This window comes from Cydia amplana, chromosome 17, assembly GCF_948474715.1.
Source record: "Cydia amplana chromosome 17, ilCydAmpl1.1, whole genome shotgun sequence".
Lineage (NCBI taxonomy): Eukaryota > Metazoa > Arthropoda > Insecta > Lepidoptera > Tortricidae > Cydia > Cydia amplana.
Genome location: NC_086085.1, coordinates 15,649,483 through 15,675,244, shown reverse-complemented (window position 1 = coordinate 15,675,244; position 25,762 = coordinate 15,649,483). Strand labels below are relative to the sequence as shown.

Here is a 25,762-nt window from a genome sequence, read left to right as displayed (position 1 = left end):
AGTTTGTTCAGGACTCTAAATCAGCACTCGCAACAAAAAGTTTGCTCTCTATTGCACAAATTAATTTAATATGATACCAATATTAGTAGTATATTATTTTACGAGCAATTCGTTTGTCACAACACGACAAGACAAATAAACGGATATTAGATTAATAAACCCCACACTAGAGATAAGCAGTAAACCATCGGTATTATTAGCCAGTAATTGGATCAACCTTGATGCGGCAGTAACCCTTACGCGGGGGTGCCATTTGTAATGTGATTGCGATTCGGAGCGCAGGCTCGCGTCTGCACTTGACTTTGCACGTTACAAATAGGTTTTGGCGCCGCTTTGTGACCTTCTAACGAGTGTTTTTTATTGTTTGTATTCATAACTCATTCATTTTGTGCTGATTGGTCAGGACCAAAAAGTTCTTGTCTAGGTACCAAGCAAGGTTATTTTTACGTATTTTTTGTTATATTTTTGTTGTATAATTATAATTAATGATTCAATTAAATATATTTAATTTAAGTTAATAACGAAATTAACATTATTTGATAGAAAGTTAGAAACAGGATCGTTGAAAATATATTTTTGGGCGGTATTATGTTCGGAAGTAAAAGTGAATGTAAGAAGTGGACATCGTCTCGGAACTGTAGGTGAGTATTGTGTGGAAGTAGGCAGATACTCATTTACTTAATAAATTAATAATATAATTAAAAAATCACAGTCATTATTTTGGTACAGCTTTGTTAACGCAGTTTTATAAGAAGGTAGGTAGGTATGTATTAAAACAATGTAATCAAATGGGACTGTTTCTGATTTTTCACAATCATGGTTATACGAAGATTGTTTGGTCGATTGTATTTAAAGTTCAATATTGTCGATATTGTTGCGTGTGCTTTGTTTCAAATACCGGTTGCTTATTTATAATGTTCTTATTTTTTGAAAAATATTAACTCAGCATGTACGGTCAAGTGTAAAAACATGGGTGCACAAAATCATACTCAAAAATATGTCCCATAGCTCTTATGTCAGCGAATTAAGAACTAATAAGTATAGCAAATATTTTTGAGTTTGTATATTATGCACCCATCTGATTGCTGCCGACGTGTTCAAAAATATCTGAACACGCACTCTTAACTTAACGCCTTGACAAGAGGGGCTAGTTCCGATATTTGTGAGCACCTTGGCCGCTCCGATATATCTGATGGCGTCTGTACCTATATCTACTTATATTATCAGGGTTCGCAATTATCCAGATAATTATTGTCTTTGATAATTATCGCGATAATTATCCCAGGTATGGATAGTAAAAAATAATTATTTTTTATATTTTAAATATTAGGTTATTACCAAATAGATACCTAATTCTCAGGCATACCTAAAAATCACGATAATTATCAAGATAACTATCCTTTCGAACCCTGTATATAGGGCTTGCAATTCGAATATTCGAATATTCGAATTTGTCGAATATTCGACCTGTTTTGATATTCGAATATTCGGCCGCTCAGGTTTCGAATATTCGAATATTTTTTATTACTATAAAAAAATCTATGTCATCCGCTGTAGTTACAGTTTCTGTGTGTTTTACGGGTATTTACAGTGAATGAGGAACGGTAGGTACCCAAATACAAAGGAAATAATATTTTTACTGTATTCCTCTCGATAGACTTCGTGAATACAGTGAAACCTAACTCAATTTAAAAGAAAACGAAATCAAAAAGTATGTTATTTTTACGGTGCGTAAGTTTTAAAGGGTCATTCTGTTTATTCAGTACAAGCGTACGTTAAGCGAATTTTTGAAGTCTAAACCTTGCCACTTATCGCAATTCTCAAATTTAATCATACCAAACCTGCCCAACTTGGTAATCTAACCATGCACCTTTAGCTGACGAATAATCCACCCAGTACTCAACTAACTTTTTCCCTTAAATATTCCAATATTATATAATTAGCCGACCATTAGGAATAATAACTTGCCAAAACAAATAAAGTCAATAAAGATTCAAATACAATGAAATTAAAGGCCTTTTTACTGGCCTCTGAGTGATTACAAGTTAATTTAAATCGGAAAATAATTACCTACTAAAAAAAATATCTTACATACCTAGGTGTTTGGATGGTTAAAGTTATATTATTTCACGCAACGACGCATTTATAATAAGTTTTATCTAGAAATATTAAATACGTCTAATTTTGGCGTTTTACTTGTTTTTATAAATGTGGGCATCTTATAAATAGTAGGATGATAAAATCTAGTCAATTAAGTGGATTTCTGCCAAATATCCTTAGTTTTAGCAATATGTGAAAAAAGCTTTTGAATAAAACGATAATAAACCGATTTCTCTTTCCTTTTCTTATTTTTTATAATATTCGAATAATTATTCGAATATTCGAATACGTCGTCAGAAAAACTCGAATATTCGAATATCTGAAAGTTTCGAATATTTGCAAGCCCTACCTGTATATTATGCTGAGGCATGTGGCAAATAATAAAGCTTACTGCATCAAACTCGCCTAGCTACGAGTAGGTATATGCATATTGTGAATACTCGTCAGATAAGCGTGGGTGCTGACTGCTGTTATCGGAGCTTTTCACTGCAGGAGGATATTGTCAACGCTCAGCGAGCACGGGACCATAACATATACTAATAAACACTTACAAAACAATAAAAAATACATATAAACACATTATAAAAAACCTAACCTAGGGTGCCACCAGCAGCGGGGCAAGGCCCAAGCTGCCGGTGGTCAGGGCCGCAGAGAGAGGAACCGGCGGACTATCCGAGCCGTGTCCAAGATCATCGCCTTCTGGCCCTTTATCCAACCACCTAGCGAGAGTCTCTCTTATTACTATTATTTTTTGTTTAGTATTAAGTAGTAATGTATTAATTTTCCAAATTGTAATGTAAATTTTTGTAAATTTCTTATCTTATCTTAAAAATGTTGTAAATTTCTTATTTAGACATTGACGATGCAAAAGCGATCCAACGGATCCTACTTGAATAAAGTTATTTTTATCTTTATCTTTAATCTATGCCCGGGATTAGTATATGTTATTGACCTAGCAAAGCGCCGCCCTCTGCACTTTTGTGCAAATGATGATGTTCGTATGTATGTATACGGTACATAAATAAGTATACCTAGGTACCTATAGCAAAAATGCTCAGGTAAGTACCTAATATTTACTTTAGTTTAAAATTGTTTTGCTACAGTAAGTTAGAAAGAAAGAAAATAGAGTAAAATTTTATAAGATAAAGTGTGATAAAAAATTTTGTCGAGTTAAAAAGTAGGTTATTATGAGAGATTTTTTAAATTCGTTTTCGTATTAGAGAGAAGGTTATGGACCACTTAAGGCTTCGTCACACAGGCGCGTTTGCCGGGCGGCCCGTGAGCTGGGCGCGCCGCTTTTACATATAAAACGCCCACTCGCCGCTCACGCTCCGCCCGTAAAACGCGCCTGTGTGACGAAGCCTTTAGATTTCTAACGTATTTTATCCTGGAGTTGGGCGTACTAGGTATCTTGAGCTTTTTACCTCCGGACCTCTTAGCCTTGGCCTAGCCAACTCTAAGTGTAGGTATTAGTAGATAGTAAACAAGTAATTCCTTTAACTACTAACCAGAGATCGGACAGATTGGCGTCATTGCTCGCAGTAATGTTGGACATGACTCCAAATTTGATTAAATAATTAATCATTGAATTATTTTAATTATTTTTTTACCTGAGATTTAATTTTGTTCCCTAGTCAATAAATAGCACCTAAATATATTATTGATATAAAAAAATGAGTACCTACAGAAAATTTGGAAAACATACTGATTTTTTTAAAAATAAATTTACATTATAAGAGTTCTTTGTGTTATTTATTGATTAGGAATCAAAATTAAACCTCAGGTAAGAAATTAATTAAATAATTAATTATTTAATCAATTTTGGACTCATGTCCACATTATTGCGAGCAATGACGCAAATTTGTCCGATTTCTGCTACTAACACAGGAACAAAGGCTAATGTTTTATTAGTATTTACGGAGGATGCAAATAGCCGAGCTAAATTACTGTGGAAACAGAGCTAGCTCTCACAAACATTATTATCATTAATCATTACGACAGGCAATGCCCGCTGAATCTACCCCGCATAGATAATATATGTATCGATTTTAGTGAAACGAGCATATAATATGGAACTGTTTTGATTGACAAGCTGTCCCAGCGGGCTTACGTTAACTTTGGGCTCTAGATATTTTTAATTATCGAACTCTTTACCCCCATTTGTTTTGATGACACTTAAATGATAATCGATGATATGTTAGTTGATAAGTTATTAGTTGCGCTTCTCTCAATGGTTTTATGCTCACATCTAAACGTGCCAATAAGTGGAGTGGACTGCAAGGCAGATTCAAAGAAGGAAAGATTAGAAAGGTAACCTACCTATGACATAAACCGAATATTCGCACCTAGAATCCGGAGTAAAAATACTTGTGGGGTGCGAATGCTCTGAAAAATCCTCTGGTTATACCGATTAGTGAAATGCTGACTAAGTATATTTAATTTTGTTTTACATAAATTGCACTATATGTATAATTAAGCACAGCATTCTTTGTGGGTAATAAACCGATGCGATCAAATAAAACTTGAGTATTATGTATCCCCACCCTTATTTGATTTAAATTTTGATATATATTTTTTGATGATAGTTAAAATACTTGCCTTTCTTCCAGGGCTGCAGAATGCGGTCAATCAGTCCGTTCGTTCGGCGGCAGCGAGGCGGGAGCCCTGCTGGAGGAGCGCAGGGACGACTTCGAGCACGACATGATCATGCCGCACTTCCAACGAGTCGCCATCAGCGGGGAAGACACGTCTGGGGTAAGTGGTAGGCTGTTGGCCAGGCTGGGCCTTGCTGGAGGAGCGGAGGGACGACTTCGAGCACGACATGATCATGCCGCACTTCCAACGAGTCGCCATCAGCGGGGAAGACACGTCTGGGGTAAGTGGTAGGCTGTTGGCCAGGCTGGGCCTTGCTGGAGGAGCGGAGGGACGACTTCGAGCACGACATGATCATGCCGCACTTCCAACGAGTCGCCATCAGCGGGGAAGACACGTCTGGGGTAAGTGGTAGGCTGTTGGCCAGGCTGGGCCTTGCTGGAGGAGCGGAGGGACGACTTCGAGCACGACATGATCATGCCGCACTTCCATCGAGTCGCCATCAGCGGGGAAGACACGTCTGGGGTAAGTGGTAGGCTGTTGGCCAGGCTGGGCCTTGCTGGAGGAGCGGAGGGACGACTTCGAGCACGACATGATCATGCCGCACTTCCTGCGAGTCGCCATCAGCGGGGAAGACACGTCTGGGGTAAGCGGCAGGCTGTTGGCCAGGCTGGGCCTTGCTGGAGGAGCGGAGGGACGACTTCGAGCACGACATGATCATGCCGCACTTCCATCGAGTCGCCATCAGCGGGAAAGACACGTCTGGGGTAAGTGGCAGGCCGTTGGCCAGGCTGGGCCTTGTTGGAGGAGCGGAGGGACGACTTCGAGCACGACATGATCATGCCGCGCTTCCAGCGAGTCGCCATCAGCGGGGAAGTCACGTCGGGGGTTAGTCGACTTATCTGTCACGTGTTACTGCAACACCTTGAAAACGTAAAGTACACGTTGCGTGCTTTGCCTCTTACTTTGCGCTCGTAAAATCAAATAAAGAAAATTACTTCTCTTCTCAGGTGCCCTTGGAAGACTTGCAACAAGCATCCTCCTACCTGGTGCAGGCACTAGATATCCGCAAGCGCTACATGGAGATGTCACATCAGAGCTTCTGCACCATCACCGCGCGGTTCCTGCGCAACATGGACCCTGACGCACCCGCCAACCACGCGCCCTACACCAAGGGTCCTAGTGGACATATAGCAGGTACTATATTTTGTTATTTATCCTTGGAATTTTTCAAGCAGGCTTCTTAGCGAAATCGGTTTTATAAGTTAGGGTTTATTGTTAGAGCTTTAATGCGCTCTTATGTGAGTATACGTTTTTGATCAGTCGATCCCTCGAGTGTTAATACGTTGAGCACTATCGCCCCTCCTAAGTCTTTTCAGCAACGAGCTGTCTCCAGCGTTCCCACGTTCCCATCAGTCTCGAGCTATCCTAATTATACTTTGTGGCGCTTGTCTGATATTGGTCTCTAAAGACAAAAAAAAAACCTGTTCTACAAAAAGCCAATTTACTTCCAGATCACGTAGTCCACCCACCGTTCAGGGACAAGGACCCCTGGGAGTGCCACATGCCCGAGCCTAAGGACTACACCATACGCCCCGACCGCGGCGTATTCAACCTGTACGCTAAGGGTGCAGAGGGCCAGGAGACCCGAGTACCTTACGAGTACATACCACTGACGGAGTACATTCAGGACATGAATACTATGTGCAACATGATGGCGGATGGGCCGCTGTGAGTATTTGTTCCCTGAACATTTTTGATGTTATGATTTTGTATTTTCAAAGTTTATGACATTTTTCATTACCATGAACTGTCAAGTTATTGCTTCGATAGCGACAAGCTAAATTAAATACCTATTCATTGAATACGATTATGTGATCTCATAAAATAACGTGTACCATACTTTCCATTCCTTCCATTAACACTTCCGCTGTAACGCAAAACTTTTGGTTGAATTTCTTAATCTTTTGCCTCCAGGAAGTCTTTCTGCTACCGGCGGCTGTCCTACCTGTCATCCAAGTTCCAGTTGCATGTGCTGCTCAACGAGCTTCGAGAACTGGCTTCCCAAAAGGCTGTGCCACATCGCGACTTCTACAACATCAGGTCAGTGCCATCAACTTAACTTTTGGCAAAAACTCGAATGATTAGAGACGTCGTCTTTCAGAAACGCCTTAGTTTTTAAACTATGTATTTCTGACAATTAAATAGAAATCTGAGTTCATTTAAACTGGTTAGAGTTTTCAAAATCTTAAATCAACACTTAACCCATGAGGCAAGTCTTAGAAACAAAGAATCTCTTCAAACAGAAGAGTTCTACACATTTCAACTCTATACTCTTAAGACTCTAACCAAGACTAATAATCTTTTACTAAAAGGTATGGTGGTCTCTTGTTGGGAGATTTTTCACGAGATCAAGTCCAGGAGTACCTGCAGAAGTTATAACTGTGATCCCTGTTCTTACAGAAAAGTGGACACCCACATCCACGCAGCGTCCTGCATGAACCAGAAGCATTTACTCCGCTTCATCAAGAAGACCCTCAAGAAACACGCAGACGAGGTGGTGACGCTGCACAAGGGCGTGCCCATGACCCTCAAGGCCGTGTTCCAGTCGATGAACCTTAGTACTTATGACTTGACTGTGGATATGCTGGATGTGCATGCGGTAAGTGCTTCGAAGTTCGAAGTTAGTTGGTAAGTGATTCTTGATTTTCAAGATGATTATTTACCTAGTCCTTACTACTAGGATTACACTGCATATCTGGTCCTCCAAATGATTTGCTTTATACTCCTCAACCCTACAAATGTTGTACTTTTCATACAGGACCGCAACACGTTCCACCGATTCGACAAGTTCAATGCCAAATACAACCCCATCGGCGAGTCACGGCTGCGAGAAGTGTTCCTCAAGACAGATAACCACATGAACGGAAAATACTTCGCTAGGATTATAAAGGTTTGAGTAGTGACATTCGAATTTTAATTGTTAATGAAAGGAGTCCAATTCAGTTCGTTTGTAAAGCCTGACCATGATCACGCGCCATGTTGCGGATTTTCACTGGAACTATAATTATTTTTCATACTATACTGAACTGTAACCTATACATGGATTAAATAACAGCGCCCTCTACCAACCAACCATAAGTTTAAGAGAACTAAATGGCATAGTTAATTTTCAAAAAAAAATGTATTTTTTTGCTTTTTTAACAAAAAAAAATATGTTTATAAACTAATTAAATGTAGCATATAGCGTTGTTGTAACACGGGCATTACATTTAACTCAACCAAACAATTGAAATCTGTAACATATCAAGTCATTTCGAACATCGATCGACCGAGATTGTACTTAAGTTTAGTAGCAAATGTATGAACTCATTCTAAACACTAATCAATATGTAAACCGGCCCTAAGCAAGTGTACACGCTTGTAGAGGCCTTATAGCAAAAAAATAAATTATTGATTATCTCCGAAATTGAGTTAATTAAAATATCAGTGTCTTTGAGAAAGTTACTTGATTTAAGCTCAGGAATGCACCCTTGAAATTAACGGAAATAAAAAAAAAACACGGTGTATTACTGGTCAGGCTTTAAATGATATAACCATTAAAAATGTGTTTAATTTACAGGAAGTAGCCTCAGATTTAGAGGAGAGTAAATACCAAAATGCGGAGTTACGTCTATCCATTTATGGCAAGAGCCCGAGCGAGTGGGCCAAGCTGGCCAACTGGGCCATCCAGTACGACGTGCACTCCAACAACGTGCGGTGGCTCATCCAGATACCTAGGCTTTAGTAAGTTTATACCACTCTCTTATTAACGATATAGCCTTGACATGTGGTAAAATATTAATGAGTAATGGTCCTAGAAGAGACCCCTGTGGAACTACATTGAGTATTGTAAAAGTTTACTAAAAAACTTTAAAATTGTTTACGACAACTACTTGAGACAACAACTACTTATTATAAGATGAAAATCATGTCCGTGATTCCTCTCTATCTCAATATTTAACATTTTAGAAAGTAAAAACATGCAGTCAATTATGTCGAATGCCATTGTGTGATCTTTTCTATAAGTTTTTATAACGGCGGCGTCTTCTATAATTGCTCCTTATAAACACGAACGTAGCACCCAAAAAAATAAATAGTTGTTAAAATTAATATATTATAGGAGATACGTATAATACATAATAAGTTTTTAATCGTTCTGTTCTCTTCCAGTGATATTTTCAAATCGAACAAGATCATGAACAACTTCCAAGAGCTCCTCACTAATATTTTCCTGCCATTATTCGAAGTCACCAAGGACCCCAATAGTAACATAGAGCTGCACAAATTCCTAACGGTAAGTCTTGCAAATACGTGAGTATTTATATTAATTCTAAGAATGATAGATTTACTCAGATTGGTCATCAACTACAATACTGTTGAAACGAATCAAAATTGAACGTTTCATTTGTGTAACTATCTACCCACAGACAATCCAACCTCTAGACATAGCATAGTCGCGCTACCCCCTCTGCCACACATACGGTAGCGTTACTCCATCTTCGAGTCAATCCCGTGCCGTGATTGGTCCGTGTCTTTGAACGGACCAATCACGGCACGGGATTCGCTCACCTCATCCCCCCGCACCCCCGTATTTTTGGCAGCATCGGTTTCATGAAAGAATTGGCCTAAGCTCAGTCTAGAGGTTGGATTGTCAGTGTATCTACCTAACTCTATAATATTTTTCGGCAAGTAATTTTCCACTTGAGATAGAATATACCCCCTTTTTGCGATACAAGTTGTCTGGTATTTACAGCACGTGGTCGGCTTCGACAGCGTGGACGACGAGTCGAAGCCCGAGAACCCGATCCTGGACCCCGAGGTCCGCGCCCCGGGCGACTGGGACGAGGAGGAGAACCCGCCCTACGCCTACTACCTCTACTACATGTACGCCAACATCACCGTGCTCAACCACTTCCGCACGTAAGTACCCAGTGCCGGCCCGAGTCCTTGATCAGGGTAGAGCCCAAGGGTTTTGACGCCCTTCGCTGAAGTTTTAAAATCACACACGCGTCTTTTAAAACTTCTCATTTGCCATTTTGTCGCCCACCTTGCCGAGCGGCCGCTCCACTCGCTCTACCCTAGATCCGGCCCTGTAAGCACCCTTACAAACTGGTAACGAAATGAAATCCTGCAGAACTAGGAAATTTTGTACCAACTACCTGGGGCCCGTTTCTCAATAGTTTGTAACTTGTAATACAAGTGCAGCAGGGCAGTGTCTTTATGCCGATTAGTACAGCTTTTATGTCTACCGTTCTCCAATTCTCCCTCAATTGCTCAAGGGTTAACTGAAAGAGATCCCTGAAAGGGATAAGTTCGCCTTTGTACTAATGATTTGTTCTTTCATGTTTTATGTTTCTTTTTGTACAATAAAGTATTTTACTACTACTACTACTACAAGTGGAAGTCCGTTTCTAACAAAGGTGTCAAAAAGTGACATCCGATTGTACCTATTACAAGTTACAAGCTTTTGAGAAACGGGCCCCTGTTATGTATCAATCAACTGGATTGGCGCAACGACCCAATCTGTATTAACCTCCGACCATCGATACATCATATTACCTGGGAAGCTTTTCTCGCCAGATTTTGGCGGTACAAACTTACAAAGCTCATGAGAGTCATGAGGATTTTTCTCTACTGTACCCTTGGATGGCTTATTTCAGTCGTTCGACGAATAAACTTTATTTAAACTGGCCAGGCTATTTAGAAGCCAGCGGAGACGATGACTTTGGTCTCACTGATTTGGTTTTACAATCTCCTACGAGTTTTTCAATCTCGGCATTTTTAACGGTTCCACAAACGTTCTAACACATTATAGTTAATGCTCAGGTATAAAGATTTTATAGATACGTTTAATTGTGGCTTCGAATGTCCAATTCTTCAAACGTCCATTTAACCCGAAAGCCCAATTCCTTGAATGTCCATTTTCCTCATTCCTCGAATCATAAGGTATCAAGTCAATCCTAGTTTTTAACCACATTCTATGTTAACAGGGAACAAGGGCTGAACACGTTCGTCCTCCGGCCCCATTGTGGCGAGGCTGGTCCCGTGCAGCATCTCGTCTGCGGGTTCATGCTTGCTGAGAACATCTCCCATGGACTGTTGCTTAGGAAGGTAACTATATCAGACCTTATCCGAGCGTCGAAACGAACATTAGCGATGTGACGAGTCCACTTTTTTTCAATTCGAATCATTCGAATTGATTCGGCCGCTGATTCGAATTCAAAATCGAGTTAACTCGACTCGACGATTCGCGTGGTTCGCGACAAGGTCACAGGCACAGGCGCGGAGCGAGTTGAGACGGCGAGTTACGCGGCAGTTGTTGTAAAAAGAACCTTCAGAGCACGGAATTAAGGTTTATTTTTGAATGGCCATACTAGCAGTGAACTCGAGTTGGTATACTTGGAATGGCGAATCAAGCGGCAGTTGTTGTAAAAAGAACCTTCGGGTTACGGAATTAAGGTTTATTTTCGAATGATCATAGTACCAACTCGAGTTGAGATGGCGAATCGAGCGGCAGTTGTTGTAAAAAGAGCCTTCGGGCTACGGTTAAGGTTTATTTTTGAATGGCCTTAGTAGCAGTGTGATAGCGTTGGCTCGGCGAGTTGGCGATTTCGCCGAGTTAGCTAGTGGTCGAGTTGATTCGAATTGCCAATAGTCTTGATTTGAATTAACTCATCTGTAGACTGATTCGAATTATTCGAATCAGATAACTCGACTCGCCCATCGCTAACGAACATCAACCGTACCTTATACACACCCGAAACAGAAACGGTTCGGAAACATCGGAAGCACCCATAGGCGCATTAAAGTGTAGAGTTACCAGTATAATAGCATGAATAGCAGTTAAAAGAAAAAAAAACAATTCCTGGACCTACAGTCGCTGTGACCAGAATCAGTCAGGAGGATCATTGATCGTTATTATATCAGCTATTACTCCATTCTGCATAATTTGATTTTGACAAGAATAAACTCACCAAAATCTTTATTTTCCGCAGGTTCCAGTACTACAGTACCTGTACTACCTGACCCAGATCGCGATAGCAATGTCTCCGCTAAGCAACAACTCCCTATTCTTGAATTATCATCGCAACCCGCTGCCGGAGTTCCTGGCCAGGGGACTCGCCATCACGCTCAGCACTGATGACCCGCTGCAATTCCACTTCACCAAGGTATAGTTTGTAGCTTTCTAGTAGACTCCGAAGGCTTATCCTATTGTCTATTGTTCAGTAAAACCGCACGTGCTACTTACCTGCAAAAAAGGGTCCTAATTATTCTATTTGGCACCTGAGCGCGGGCTAGTCCAACGCTCAAAAAACCAGTGTAGGTGCGCTCTCCGATAACGCGCCTTTGTTACGCATCTCGATGACACATTTTAGACTGGTTCTGTAGCGTTCGACTCGCCGGCACTCAGTAACCGAAGTACCGATTTTTTATGCAGGTGGTTGTGGCACGTGGCACGAGCGGTTTTTCTTAACAATAGACAATAGGATTAGCCTTCGGGGTCTATTAGAAAGCTACAAACTATAACCCAACTCGATACATCATTACTTTCATCTCTACGAGTATTATCAGCTGTCTGGGCGTTGAACTCCTCTGATGCATGAGAAAGATTAGCGCGGCATTTAGAATGTGTGGGATATTTTTGCTACATCAGCACTAGCTGTGCCGTGTGCGTAGATCTCTTATACTTGAAAGGGATTGGCACTACGTTTCGAATTATTCTTTATAATTTTAAACCAGCGACCCGCCCCGGCTTCGCACGGGTTAACAAATTATACATAAACCTTCCTCTTGAATCACTCTATCTATTAAAAAAAACCGCATCAAAATCCGTTGTGTAGTTTTAAAGATCTAAGCTTACAGACAGACAGACAGCGGGAAGCGACTTTGTTTTATACTATGTAGTGATAAGACTAATTGAGTGTTCTGATTCGTTAGTTTAACAGCTGCATTATTTTAAAATGCAGCTGTTTGAGCCTATGAACCGGATTTTTTTTTAAATAACTTTTTGGTATCGGCCCTCAGGAGCCGCTGATGGAAGAGTACAGCATCGCGACGCAAGTGTGGAAACTGTCCTCCTGCGACATGTGCGAGCTGGCGCGCAACTCCGTGCTCATGTCCGGCTTCCCTCACGAGGTAATATTCCCACCACTTTGACATTACTCCTTGGTATACATGTCGCCATTGGAGCTCTAATGCCATCAAGTCAACCTCACCTGCAAGGCGACCTGCTGTACAACAGACGAGGTTCTGCCAACGGCTTTTACTTTGGGATCGGAGATCAGCTTCAGATGGTAGAGATAAGATAAAGATAAAAGATAGTTTATTCAAGTAGGCATACAGTGCCAGCCACTTGAATAGCCTCACTCACCAAAATTAATATTTCTCATAGTTATATAAAAAAGAGATATACATTAAACATTAAATATGAAATAAAACAAGAAGCCTTGTAATAGTAAATAAAATATTTATTGTTATCTAATCAAAGTTTTAAGAAATAACGTCAAACAAATAATTGACCCTTCCACTTGAATAGCCTCACATGCTAAAAGATACTGTTTAGTTATTAAAACTCTTTCGTTTAATATTTCGTATACCTTCCATTAGACCTTATTAATTCGAAAATACGATTAGGTAGTGATTCATATAAAGAATGTATGTAATTAACGTCCACAGAAGCCCAAACAGTGTAAATAGCTTGAATCAGTTCTTCTTTATTACTAAACTGTCTTCCGTTGTAATAAACTTGCCGAGACAGCCAACCCCAGGCATTTTCCATGATGTTCAGATCAGGGGACAAGGATGGCCACTCTAGAACTTCAATCTGGTTTTCTTCAAACCACTTTGTAACTATGGCTGACGTGAGTATGGGAGCATTATCATGCTGAAAAAACATTTTTTTTCTACCTATTACTTTTCTGAACTTACTTTTTGTTTCTTTTAATAAATTTAAATACTTTTCAGCATTTAGTCTTCCGTCTACCACAATTAAATCAACAGTACCATAGTAAGAAATTGCTCCCCAAACCATTACCGATCCGAGAGTTGAATGATGACGTGATAGAACTTTCGGTTCTTTCCTTAGGTCATGAAAATTATATTTAAATCCATCTGGACCATCTAGATTAAACTTTTTCTCATCACTAAAAATCACATTTCGCCACTCGGTTTTCCAGCACATGTACTTTTTAGCAAAAGACAGTCGACCCGCTACATGTTGTTCGCGCAAAGGAGGTTTACTCATGATTTTTTTTTCGTTTGAGGTGGGATGATGTTCTAATAATCCGTCGAACTGTAGAGAGAAATGCTCTAGTATTTATTTCACTAGCTATTTGCCTGGCGGTCTTGGTGGAATTTGAAGCAGAGCATAAAATAAGTCGACGTTCATTATCCGTAGTGGCAAATTTTGTGCGTCCTGTATACTGGTGGCCGTAATTTTCCTTATTTTTAACATAATTATTAATAACTTTAGGGCTGCGACCTATTTTTTTAGCTATCTCACGATAGGATAATTTTAGAGTTAAATAAAAATTAACCTTTTCAATTTCTAAACTTGTAAGTTTTTTACCACGTCCCATAGTCACAAAAACACTGTGTTTATCGCGTTACTGCAGGTACTTAATAGAATGCCATCTGTATTATCTAATCATAATAAAATAAATTTGAAAGCGAATCTTAAATGCACGGTTTGGACGATTATGTTACACTGAGGCTATTCATGTGGAGGGCCCGTATTAGCTCTTGCGTCCACGACGTTTCGCGCGCAGACAAGTTCGGACTTGTTAATGTGTCGTTCGATCAACGTCAGGGCGTACAATTCAAATTTAAGATATATTGATAAAAATAATCACGTATAATTATAATACTCAAAATATATAGGTGAGGCTATTCAAGTGGTTGGCACTGTAATTACAATTTACAATGCGCTTATGAACGTCAAATAAAGCTAGGTAGACCGGCTCCAACTCTACACCTCTGCCCCGAAAAGATTTAAGTCCCTCCTCAATTGGAGGAGGGTATCCTAATATGGGACCGGCAACAAACTATGCGGGATACGTCTTTTCAAAAAAAAAATACATCTTATAATTCACATGCATTACGAGAAAATAAGTATAAAAAAAATACAATTTAAATTACTATAGAATTCATGCAATTATACACATAAGGTGTAATACAATTTGTATGCAATTTGGAGAGAAAGGAAGACTAGAATATTCGCAAGTTTTAGAAGACCTAGGATTTCGGATGCTAACCCAACTTTGCATCACAAAAATCGCACAGTTTTATAGAAAATATAAAAGTTGTACCCAATATTCTGTATGTGGTTACTGTTACTGCATTGTTTAAAGAAACCGTGTAATCACAAAACAGATACAGTACAGAAGTCAATCACATGTATGTACTTCACTTTTCATACCTACGCTCGGCGGTCGCTCTAGGGTTGTTAACTATGACTTATGCACAAAAAACTATCGTGGTAGTGCCACTCGTAGTATCTAGTAGTGGCCGAGGCGGGGTGCTTACCTACCTACCTAACTGTTCTGTTTAACGTTAAAACGAACCATCGAACTACAAGCAGATACCTACTTATCTAATAACTTACCTCTCTGAAACCACTGGTAGCTTAAAAAACGACAATTCACAGTTTAATGTTGAATTTAAACAACCGTCCACTGAACAGTTATAATAACTTTTTTTTTGTTTCTCCATTATTGCACAAAAAAGTTCACAGACGCGTGTCTCAAGCGGATGGCACTCGCGCTCGGACTGGTCCCAACCGGTCCGAGATATCGTGTCCGTGAGCAGTGTCTATGTGTGCGTTGCTCGAGCGCACTTTGTATGTAGATTGATTTCTGTACTGTATCTGTTTTGTGGTGTAATCCATAGATGAAGCAGTACTGGCTGGGCCCCAACTACATGAAGGAGGGCGTGGCCGGCAACGACATCACGCGCACCAACGTGCCCGACATCCGCATCTCCTTCCGCTACGAGGCGCTGCTGGACGAGCTCACCAACATCTTCAAGGTAACGTGACATCGTTACAGGCGGGACTATCGGCGTGACAGTGCCTCTTGCCTTCGCGTGAAGGGTTGCCATATGAAAAAAAAATATCCTGACATTTACTGGACGGACACTTCTCCAAATCCCACTCATCATCTCATCTTCCTCGCTTTTGTCCTGGGATTTTTTGCCACGGCTCATGAGAGCCTGGGGTCCGCTTGGCAACTAATCCCAGGAATTGGCGTAGGCACTAGTTTTTACGAAAGCGACTGCCATCTGACCTTCCAACCCAGAGGGTAAACTAGGCCTTATTGGGATTAGTCCGGTTTCCTCACGATGTTTTCCTTCACCGAAAAGCGACTGGTAAATATCAAATGATATTTCGTACATAAGTTCCGAAAAACTCATTGGTACGAGCCGGGGTTTGAACCCGCGACCTCCGGATTGCAAGTCGCACGCTCTTACCGCTAGACCACCAGCGCTCCAAATCCCACTCAGGTTTCTTTAATAAGGCCTCCGTATCGCGAAGTTTTTTTTTATCTGCTGTAACTACAAGCCTCCATATGTTGTAGTTATAACTCCTACTTTTAGCTAGCTTTGAACTAATTGAGATATCTAAAAACCCTGACACTCGTAGTCCCCCCGCAACCCTAACAAAGGACAAAAAATCCTGACAACCCTAATCGCGTCAGAAAGTAACGCTCTGTAACGTGGATAAGTCCGTTCATCATACGCCAGAGAATAAGTGACGTGATGGTAGTTGCGCACCAGTAGAGCAAAGACGTGGCGTCACTAGATTAGCTGCAGTTTTGGCTTCTTTTACTGTTTTTCAGGCGTATTCTTATTTATCCATTGCACATTAAAAGCGCAGTAAGGTATGTTCGACTAAGATCGGACACCGGGTAAGATCGTATGATTCAAATTTCTGCCTGTTGCGGGGCTTTTTTTCAATGCTGGCAAGGTGATGCAATGCGCTGTTTTGTCCCGGGCATTGCATCACCTTGCCAGCATTAAAAAAAAGCCCCGCAACAGGCAGAAATTTGAATCATACGATCTTACCCGGTGTCCGATCTTAGTCGAACATACCTTAGTAAATATAGCAGTTCTTTTCAAAAACTTGATATGTTTAATGTCCGGAAACGAAACTTCAGTTTTTAACAAGGACCTTACTTACTTAATATTGACAATACGTATTACCTGTTATATTGTGGATTGTTTGAGCAATTAAAAGCTAAAATACCTATCGTTATTATTTACTGATTTCTTGAAAAAGGATTAACGCCAGTAAATTTTAATATCATCGGTAGTATCTAGATTTAAAATTACAATTAGTTATGGAGACGTTTCGCCGCTACGTGTAGTAGGTGTAGATAATTACTAATTAATGCCTAAAGGAAAATGATAAATATTGTCTATGTGAGGTTATGTGAGGGCCTGTAATGTTAGGTTAGCATTTAGTTGGGATTAGTACAGTAGCTTTATGTTTGTTTGCCATGTCATGTGTCCCGTTCCTTGCATCAACTAACGCTCCCACCCCATTAGATTGTGAATAACCGGAGAAACACTTTCAGGAAGGGATGTCGACCCACCAGATGAGCGCCGCGTCTCGCTCGCGGCGAACTGTCACTGATCCCGGCCCCGAAAACCACATTGGGAAATAAAACCCAGCACTCGTGTATATGGGATTGCCACCTTTTTTCTAGATACCTATAGAATTTTCCAAAATTAGGTGTAAGAAATACACCGCAGGAAAAAATTTGTAGTACAATTTTATGATATTATGGCTATGTCGTAACCTCGTATTTCCTCCTTTAATAGATTATTTTAACAGTAAACCAAGCCAAAACATAGTTATATATATGGGTGGCAACCCCTTTTTTTATTTGTATACTAAAGGGTCATACACAGGTTTAAGTTCCAAATTCCTCACTTACAAGGCACCTGATGCCACGCAGCTTAATAATAAAATTATTGCTGCCAAGACGCGTGGTAATACATAACAATTAATAATTAGGTTGAGCGTTTAGTTAATATATTCACTTTATGTTAGGCTACTATATACGTCTAGAGTCTAGAACGATATGTGCAGATTGAATTTTTCGGCAGTAAAAGAGTTATATTCGTTCGTTCGCCTGTGTATGACCTCAGTAAAAAAAAAGTTGTAAAGAGTTTGATGAATGATGACTCTTAATAATTAAATTAACATTAAATCATGTTTTATTCTAGTTGTTAGGTATTATCATTTTGTAGGTTTCTTTTGTTTACTATTTGAAAATTATGATAGGCAATCTTTGCCCCAAAAAAAAGTGTAATGTTAATGTGATAAAGAGTTCCCCATGTGATAACTAGGTGAATATAAATGAAAGTGCCATTACATTCCTCGTTGAAGTTTCAAGTTTCCTCTATTAGTGGATCTGTAGAATAGGAATTCTAGCACGAATGTTGTGAAAAATACGGACAATTTTAAATGTAGGTTTACGCATGAAATATTGAAAATTTGGTATTTTGCTGTTAAAACAGCTGATTTTATTTTATGTTTATAATGTACTTAATGAATGACCCAACCTAGACCCAACCCAAAGTAGGTAGTACTAAATTGAATTTTGTTGTGGTTTCGTGCAAGAATTCTTGTGTGCTACCTATCCTGATTCATTATCCTTGTATCGAATTACTAATTAGGTAGACGTAGACAAGCTTTGTATCTGGAGGACTCCAAATCTATCTCTCTATTATTTTTTACTTACTTATAAGAAGAAAGTTATTAGGATCTCGCATTTTAAACTGCTATTTTCCACGTTAGTCCCGTATACAATAAAAGAGAGTTTGTCTAAACACGAAATCAAATTTAATAAGCCCTTAATATCGCTTTGAATTTAAAATTTACGTATAAACGAAAGTAGGCGATTGTCTCGACTTTGGTCGTGATAAATTCTATGTACTTATAGGCAAAAAATCTTTAGTCACTTTCATTCTCTACACCATGGACGAATAATAATCCTCATTGCGTCATTAGCACATACGTTGTTACGGATATTGTACTTAGTTTTTTACTAATTATTAAAAACTAATGATTGTTAACCTATTATTAATTTCATCCCAAGATGCTCGCCCAACTGACCTCACATCATAACTACATTACTATGTAACCCTACTCACACCATCTGATCTCATCCCACTCTGATGTCGTGTTTTGACTACTTATATTTACTCATTTTTTCTTCCAAATGTTCTCAGATTTGTTTATATTGCTGAGATTATTTGATATGTCTGGTAGTTTATTAAAACTGATCGTGGGGATAACATTTGAGGTTTAGTTTAGCTGACAGTAAAAGCAGACATTTAAATAATTTCAAGTGATATATCACCTTGGATTAAATCAGGTTGTGTGTGAGGTACGATAGGTTGTTATCTTTTTTTGTTGTTCACATTATGTACAATACAACTAGGAACTGGGAAGAAAATCTGATCACAATCGCAATAGGATGTCTCCGATTTTTTGGCTAAAATTAATTTTATTGGGTATAATCCTACATATATATTGTATATAGACGCATAAGCAGTGACAGTGAGCAATCTACAAAACTTTCTAATGTTGTGGATTTAGTGTGATGAATTTACATACATGTGCAATCTGCAACTTTTTTTAGCCTCAGTGTCTCACTGCTGGGCAAAGGCCTCTCCCCTTGATTTCCACGACTCCCGATTTGGTGAGCAATCTGCAAGTGCAAATGTATAATAGAAAATAAACCAATCACACTAAATACTCCATCTAAGATGTCAATACAACTATTTTTTCACCTCAGCAGCTCGAACAAGGGTACTTTGCTACTTAAAAACAGTGAGCAAAATCGCATTTTGCTCACTGAGTGGGACAAAATGAGCAAAATGCGATTTTGCTCACTCAGTGAGCAAAATGCGATTTTGCTCACTGTTTTTAAGTAGCAAAGTACCCTTGTTCGAGCTGCTGAGGTGAAATTTAATTGTTGGGATATCTTAAGAAAACATGAGTGAATAGAGGTAAGTGATGAAGAAGGAATACATTTTTCGGGTTCTCTAATATGTTCTCACTGCTGAGGTGAAAAATGTTGTGTACTACACGAGATCAAAGTTATTTACATCTCGTGCGCTTTTGAGTCCCTTACTACGCTCAAGATTCTAAATTAGATTCACTCGCTACGCTCGTGAATCTATTATAGAATCTTTCGCTTGCACGGGACTCAAAATAAGCACTCGAAGAAATATCAAACTTTGATCTCTTGTTGTACAAATAACTATTATCTCCTACTTTGTCATTGTGATCAAATTTTGTACTTATTAGCGGCTGCTGCGGTGGCCACAATAATGTATTGAGCTTTATTTGGTTGTGTTACAGTCGCTTATTGTTTGTCTGTCTAAGTTTGAGTAAAAACCAAGAAAAATACCTTTTAATCGGCATTTATATCGTAATCGAGTATATTTAAGTCCTTTACTTGAAAGAGCGAAAATTTGGACAGTTAATTATTTGTAGGTACTCAATGCCCTTTCATAAACAACACATATTATAGTGTTATTAGTGGTGTTTTAAATGTATCTAGCTACCTACTTATGTTAATGAAATTTATAATTAAAATTTTGACCTTAGAAGTCGCACTCGGCAAGTAAGACTAAAAATAAAAATGAGTAACGATTGTTGTTCGTACTTAATTTATATTTTAATTCATAAATACCTAAATGTAAGTAGACATTTTGCAACCAATTTAATTTAGACGATATATCTATACCTACATACATATATTATACGAGTAATATAAAAGCTCGGAACCAAATCGAATATTAATGTTGGAAATAAAAACTGATCACCAAACGTTTGTTTTATTTAGGTACTTACACTGTAGTTGGAAACATCTTGAATCGTCTCGACAGCAGTTTATATATTCCCTAATGAAGGTACTTCTAGCCCTGCTTCTTGCTTGTCACATAAACTATTTAGCATGAGTAGAAACCCTCTTATTAGAAATGGCGGCTTTTGAGACTGCAAATGCCAAATCACATGGGCTGCGCGTGCGTGCACTACAATCACGCACACGTCACGCAAGCGGTGCACGTGCACATCTACGCACACGCATCCGGTGTGCACAATCCTTAAAGCATGCAGTTTATAGTAGAAAAGCATTAAAAATCTCCCCGATAGGATTAGTTATACCTACTGCACTGTAGTGAATGGTTTAATATGATATGTCCTTTTGTAGATAAAGCGTTGCGGCTCGCCAGTCGTCTATTAAGGTACCAGGGTAAGGGATATTTCGGCTATAGGATATATAATATCGACTATGATGTATGCCGATTTACCCTAGCCTCTTTGAGTTAAAAAAGTGCATGGGTTTTCATTAATACCTACCCATTTGTATGATCTTATTTTTTTAAACCCTGGTGTAACATTCGTTACAGAGGATGAAGTCTATTCCATTAGGTACACAAAATTTCCATAACTTTGTATCAAATTATTTTTATTACGGTTATATTTCATTACTCACATCATAGGTACATAGACTAGGATGTATTGTCTGTGCTCACATACATACCATCGCCCACACTGTTAATGGACAGTTCGTAAACCTTATTCCAAAGGCATAAGGTCCACCAATGGACAGTTAAGTGTTGCTGTTTGTATTATGTGATGTGTTTCATACATTAGACAATCATTTAACATAAATATGTCATGTTAGTGAAATCTATTAACTCAGTAAGTAGGTAGGTAATAAAAATTATGGAATGTTTCTTTTTACTTACCGCATATTTATGTGAGTGCCTAATTTAAGTAGTTAGTTAATTATATAAAAATACTCAAAACATTAAAAAGAACATTCTAAAAAAACATTTTCAATAATAAATTTTTATTCAAAAAAAATACATTTAGACAAGTTTAGTAACATTACTGTTAGAGTCAGACCAAGAAAAGTCTGCAGCGGATTTGATAGCTCACGCAGTGCAAGTGTTATTTTAAACGTCAAACTTCTATGAAATTATAACGTATAAACAACACTTGCACTGCGTGGGCTATCAAATCCGCTGCAGACTTTTTTTGGTCCGACTCTAAAAGCAAACCGCCCAACCCGCCACTAAACACTAGCTAGCCACTGGCCACTGAGACCATACAATACACTAACTAAATAAGGCCCAGCCATACAAATGAAAACCCAAAATTTGCCATTGTAATTTGAACCTACAGTGCAGGCGATAGAGTTGATTTTTATTTGTTTGAAAATTACACGAAATAAAAGACATGCAACCCTGTTTTAATTGAATCCTTGGGCCTTAGGTCTTTTAGGAGGCTAGATTGACCTAAATCGTGCAATGTTCCAGGTTCGTTACGCGATGGGCCGAGACTGGGTGCCCCCGCCCGCGCCCACCACCCCGCAGCCGCCCAACATCCACGCGCCCATCGTAAGCCTGAAGAGACCCTCGCTAGTCTAGTATTCTAGTTGTTGTATCATAGTGTGTGAACGAGACAGAGCTATGCAGGTACCTGTGTAGTGATGACCCACTCGCACACAACACCGCAGTGGGGCGTAGCGTGAACCAATCTAGCCGTAGCTGTGGGCGAAAACCACATCTGCGAGGCCCTTTTCAATGTGTTTTTCCAAGGTAATAAAAAGGTTAGCTTTGCGAGGCCCCCCTAAGTGGCTAGGACTAGCCTGATAGCCTCTCTATAAGTATATTCACTTGCATATTCGGACAATAGAGAGGAATAAGGACAAACAAAAGTGCTTCGCGTCGGTAGGCCCTCTCGGCGGTTCAATATACCTACCCACTGCTGCACAACCTGTATACATGTATAGCCTACAGTTTTACACGATAGGTTTATTCCCAGTGAGTTGTTATGGTGTGATTTTGATTACAAATAAGGTTTATTATAAAATTGGAAGGTAATAACTTTAAGCAATTACCTACCTTAGTACTCGTCAATAAACTATTAAGCTAATAAAAATATAAAGTTGGATGTATGGAAATTACAACAAATTTTGCATATGTAGGAATAGGAATGTATTTTGTATATTGTAACTGTTGACAATTATAATTATATAATAAATACATTCATGATGCAATTTGTATTTTATTTACTTATACCAACCAAGTCACTTTATTCTCTTTGACCAAGTATACTAACAAAACAAGATATGGATTTTAAAAACGAGATATTGAAAAACTTTACTCTTTTCTCTTTGATTTTGTTTTTAAACGCCATCTAGCAGCCAATAGTGCTACTGAAAATTTAATTCTTAGCTTAGGTTAACTTGGACTTTCCATCTCTAGATGGCAGCACCGGTTCTAATTTTAACGCCATCTACAGGGCAAGATTACCCTAACTTTTAATACCTTCAAATGCGAAGTTACGAACACAAGAGAAGTACCGTAAGTCTATTTTGGTTTAAATTAGTTTTTTTTATGAAGTTTATTGATAAAATGAATGCAACCTCCATTCCGTGTAAACAACCGCCTTTTGCTAAACCAACAAACTTTTTGCTAAACCGCCGTATATTCATGGTATACTCTTTGGTCAATGTCAAACGCCTTTTGGCAATATGTATCGTATATGTATAGGTAACCTATAAAAGTAGGTAAACAACCCAATTCATTTACAAATAATGGGACAAATTAAATAATAGCGTACTTATAGACCTCGAAAACAGTAACATCATGATTGGCAAGAAGCATTTGACAGGAGATCGTTCACCAAGGTACTTAATAATTGTACTTAACGTACTATTTAATCATTCCAAAAGTATACCTATTACATACGCATTCGCTATATAGGGCGTCAAAGCGCGCAAAATGCTATAGGCCCCTGGCTCGAGAGGGGCCCCCATTTGACCGAGAGGCCGTTAGCGTTTCACTAAATTATTAAACAAACAAATTTTCACTAGAATTGTCATTATCTCATTAAGGTTCTCTTATTGTCATTAAGGTTGTCTGGAAGAGATCGCTCTTTAGCGATAAGACCGCCTGTTGTTACCTCTGTCTTCATGTATTATGTGTGTCTCTCTGTAAATGTTTTATTGAGGTTGTGCAATAAAGAGGATTTGTATTGTATTGTATTGTATCTCTAAAACAAGACCGGTGCATGTCAGGAAACTTTGTAGGTACCTATGAAATTGTGTCACTAAATTCGATCAAGAATACACCTTTAAAATCTGCCGGGTTTCACCAGCCCGCGGTGTAGAAACCACATGGAGAGGCGGCCGCTTCCGACGGAGCTGGAGGACGTGCCGCCGCCCGGCTTCTACCAACGACGGGCCTCAGTCGGCCTCCATCGTGTTGGGGTAAATGCTGAGCTATTTATGTTAACCTACATTTCAAAATATGGACGGAGGTATATTGGTTCAAGTGTTTATGCTTGGTCAAGTGTATGGCATACTTATGAATTATGAATATTATGATATAAAAGGAGTAATCAAATAAGTATAGCGTGTATAAGTATAGCGTTTGTCTCGCTCCCGCGGAAATAGATATGGAGTAGGTACTTACCCATCTAAGGTTTCGGTTCATGCATAGTGTCGGACCACACTGTTTTCGTTACATTTACCATACACACCATTATAAAAATATGAAAAAATATTATTTCCACAGTGATTTGTTTGTCAGAAATACTGGAACCTAATCCTGGTTATACCTCTCTAAAATGCTCGTATTTTACCAAAGTTCTTAACTTTCAAGAAAACAACAAAATGTTTTCTTTACTTAAAATTGTGTGTCAGGTGCCCATCGAAGAGTTAAACCAAGCGTCCGGGGCGCTGATCCAAGCACTAGAAATCCGAAAGCGTTACATGGCGCAGAGCTACCAATCCTTCTCTCATGAGGTCTCGCAGCTCCTGGCTGAGAGCAGTCCCTCGTCGCGTCGCTCGTCCATGGACGAGGAAGACGCAATGAGGAGCCATCGCGCGAGTAAGTGTACGAGAGACAGATACCCTACCTACACTAGCGTCTCCTGCCGGCCTAGCCAAGCTGACAATCGCTATCGCTTCGATAACGCTTTGTGTCTCTCTATCACTCTTCCATATTAGAGCGACAGTGACAGTTGCGTTTCGATTGCTAAGGAGCGTTAGCGAATGGCACGTTGGCTACGCGGCCTGAGCGTCGTCGTGTAGTCGCGTTGGCGCAACTGCGCATCAGCGACACCATTTTCCATTCCTGCTCCTGACTATGACGCCGACGCTCAAAAGACGCTAATGTGTCTCTTATCTACATTCCGCCTTGGCAAAAGATGGTAAGGAGTTATGTGTTAAGTTTCAATACACTTCTCAATAGAGTCCGTTTGGATACCTAACCCTAATAATAAATTGATTGCTTTTACCTAAGTACATTTGACATGACGGAGACACGTGTCTGACTTGGATCACTAGCCCTATTACGTAGCGTCTCGTAATCCGTTGGTTTTCAGCCGAAGCCGAGGTGGAGCAGTACCTCAGCCTGCACGTGATATCGTCCGAAGTCGTGAACAAGCCGTACTCAAATCCCCACGCCCGCCGCCCGTCCGCGTCATCCCTCCTCCCAAAGAGTAATTTAAACAGTAAGCTTTCATTTCTATCCTCCTAAGACCTCGCGTGCAATTTTTTGTACATTCGGCCATCTATTCTGAACTTTTATGTGTAAGTAACTATCAGGGTTCCAAATTAAAAAAAAACATAACTGTTTCTGGGTCTTAGGAGGCTATTTGCACATTTACGTCGCTCTTACGACTTGTGACCTCAATTAGGGTAGGTACCTAATATCCGGGCGTCATGTAGAAGCGATTAGGTTAGGTTAGATTTGTAACGCGTTAAAAACGCGTTAGGTTAAAAACGAATAAAAAGAACAATGAATTAAAAATGTTTCAAGGTTACGATAGGTAAAAAAGTACATGAATTAAACAACGAATAAAAAATGTATCAAGATTGCAATAGGTAGGTACTTAACCCTAAATTGAAAACTTACCCTTGACATACAAACTTACATAATACAAAGAATCGAGCGCCGCCTCCCGTTCACGTCACGCAAGCTCCATTGCGCG

At 39.4% G+C, this 25,762-nt stretch overlaps 2 protein-coding genes across 8 annotated transcripts in view; both read left to right on the top strand.

Moving 5' to 3' along the window:
• Positions 1 to 22,188, top strand: part of LOC134655803 (AMP deaminase 2-like) — a 66,264-nt gene extending 44,076 nt beyond the window's left edge. For 3 of the 7 annotated variants that reach the window (XM_063511272.1, XM_063511276.1, XM_063511274.1), the window contains 14 exons: positions 4,710 to 4,854; positions 5,703 to 5,889; positions 6,207 to 6,423; positions 6,670 to 6,795; positions 7,156 to 7,354; positions 7,514 to 7,645; positions 8,315 to 8,478; positions 8,905 to 9,028; positions 9,488 to 9,654; positions 10,725 to 10,845; positions 11,730 to 11,903; positions 12,760 to 12,870; positions 15,622 to 15,759; positions 22,078 to 22,188. In XM_063511272.1, coding sequence (XP_063367342.1) covers positions 4,710 to 4,854; positions 5,703 to 5,889; positions 6,207 to 6,423; positions 6,670 to 6,795; positions 7,156 to 7,354; positions 7,514 to 7,645; positions 8,315 to 8,478; positions 8,905 to 9,028; positions 9,488 to 9,654; positions 10,725 to 10,845; positions 11,730 to 11,903; positions 12,760 to 12,870; positions 15,622 to 15,759; positions 22,078 to 22,188 — 2,116 coding nt within the window. Of the gene's footprint in view, positions 1 to 594; positions 642 to 4,709; positions 4,855 to 5,251; positions 5,339 to 5,493; positions 5,581 to 5,702; positions 5,890 to 6,206; positions 6,424 to 6,669; positions 6,796 to 7,155; positions 7,355 to 7,513; positions 7,646 to 8,314; positions 8,479 to 8,904; positions 9,029 to 9,487; positions 9,655 to 10,724; positions 10,846 to 11,729; positions 11,904 to 12,759; positions 12,871 to 15,621; positions 15,760 to 17,306; positions 17,435 to 22,077 lie in introns of those variants that run through there. The other 4 variants (XM_063511278.1, XM_063511273.1, XM_063511279.1 and 1 more) reach the window with 4 other exon arrangements.
• A 1,159-nt stretch (positions 22,189 to 23,347) lies between these two features.
• Positions 23,348 to 25,308, top strand: LOC134656103 (uncharacterized). Its single transcript, XM_063511623.1, has 4 exons — positions 23,348 to 23,453; positions 23,924 to 24,035; positions 24,471 to 24,657; positions 25,154 to 25,308. Exons 1-4 carry the CDS (start codon positions 23,413 to 23,415, stop codon positions 25,306 to 25,308), a joined length of 495 nt encoding a protein of 164 aa, XP_063367693.1. The 5' UTR covers positions 23,348 to 23,412.
• The last annotated feature ends 454 nt before the right edge of the window (positions 25,309 to 25,762 follow it).

What these genes read in the sequence shown, in the direction of transcription:
- LOC134656103 (XM_063511623.1), top strand. Translation starts at nt 23,413, where the DNA reads ATGATTGGCAAGAAGCATTTGACAGGAGATCGTTCACCAAG. An exon ending in ACAGGAGATCGTTCACCAAG is followed by an intron (nt 23,454 to 23,923) that starts GTACTTAATAAT and finishes GGGTTTCACCAG; the next exon opens with CCCGCGGTGTAGAAACCACA. An exon ending in AATGAGGAGCCATCGCGCGA is followed by an intron (nt 24,658 to 25,153) that starts GTAAGTGTACGA and finishes GTTGGTTTTCAG; the next exon opens with CCGAAGCCGAGGTGGAGCAG.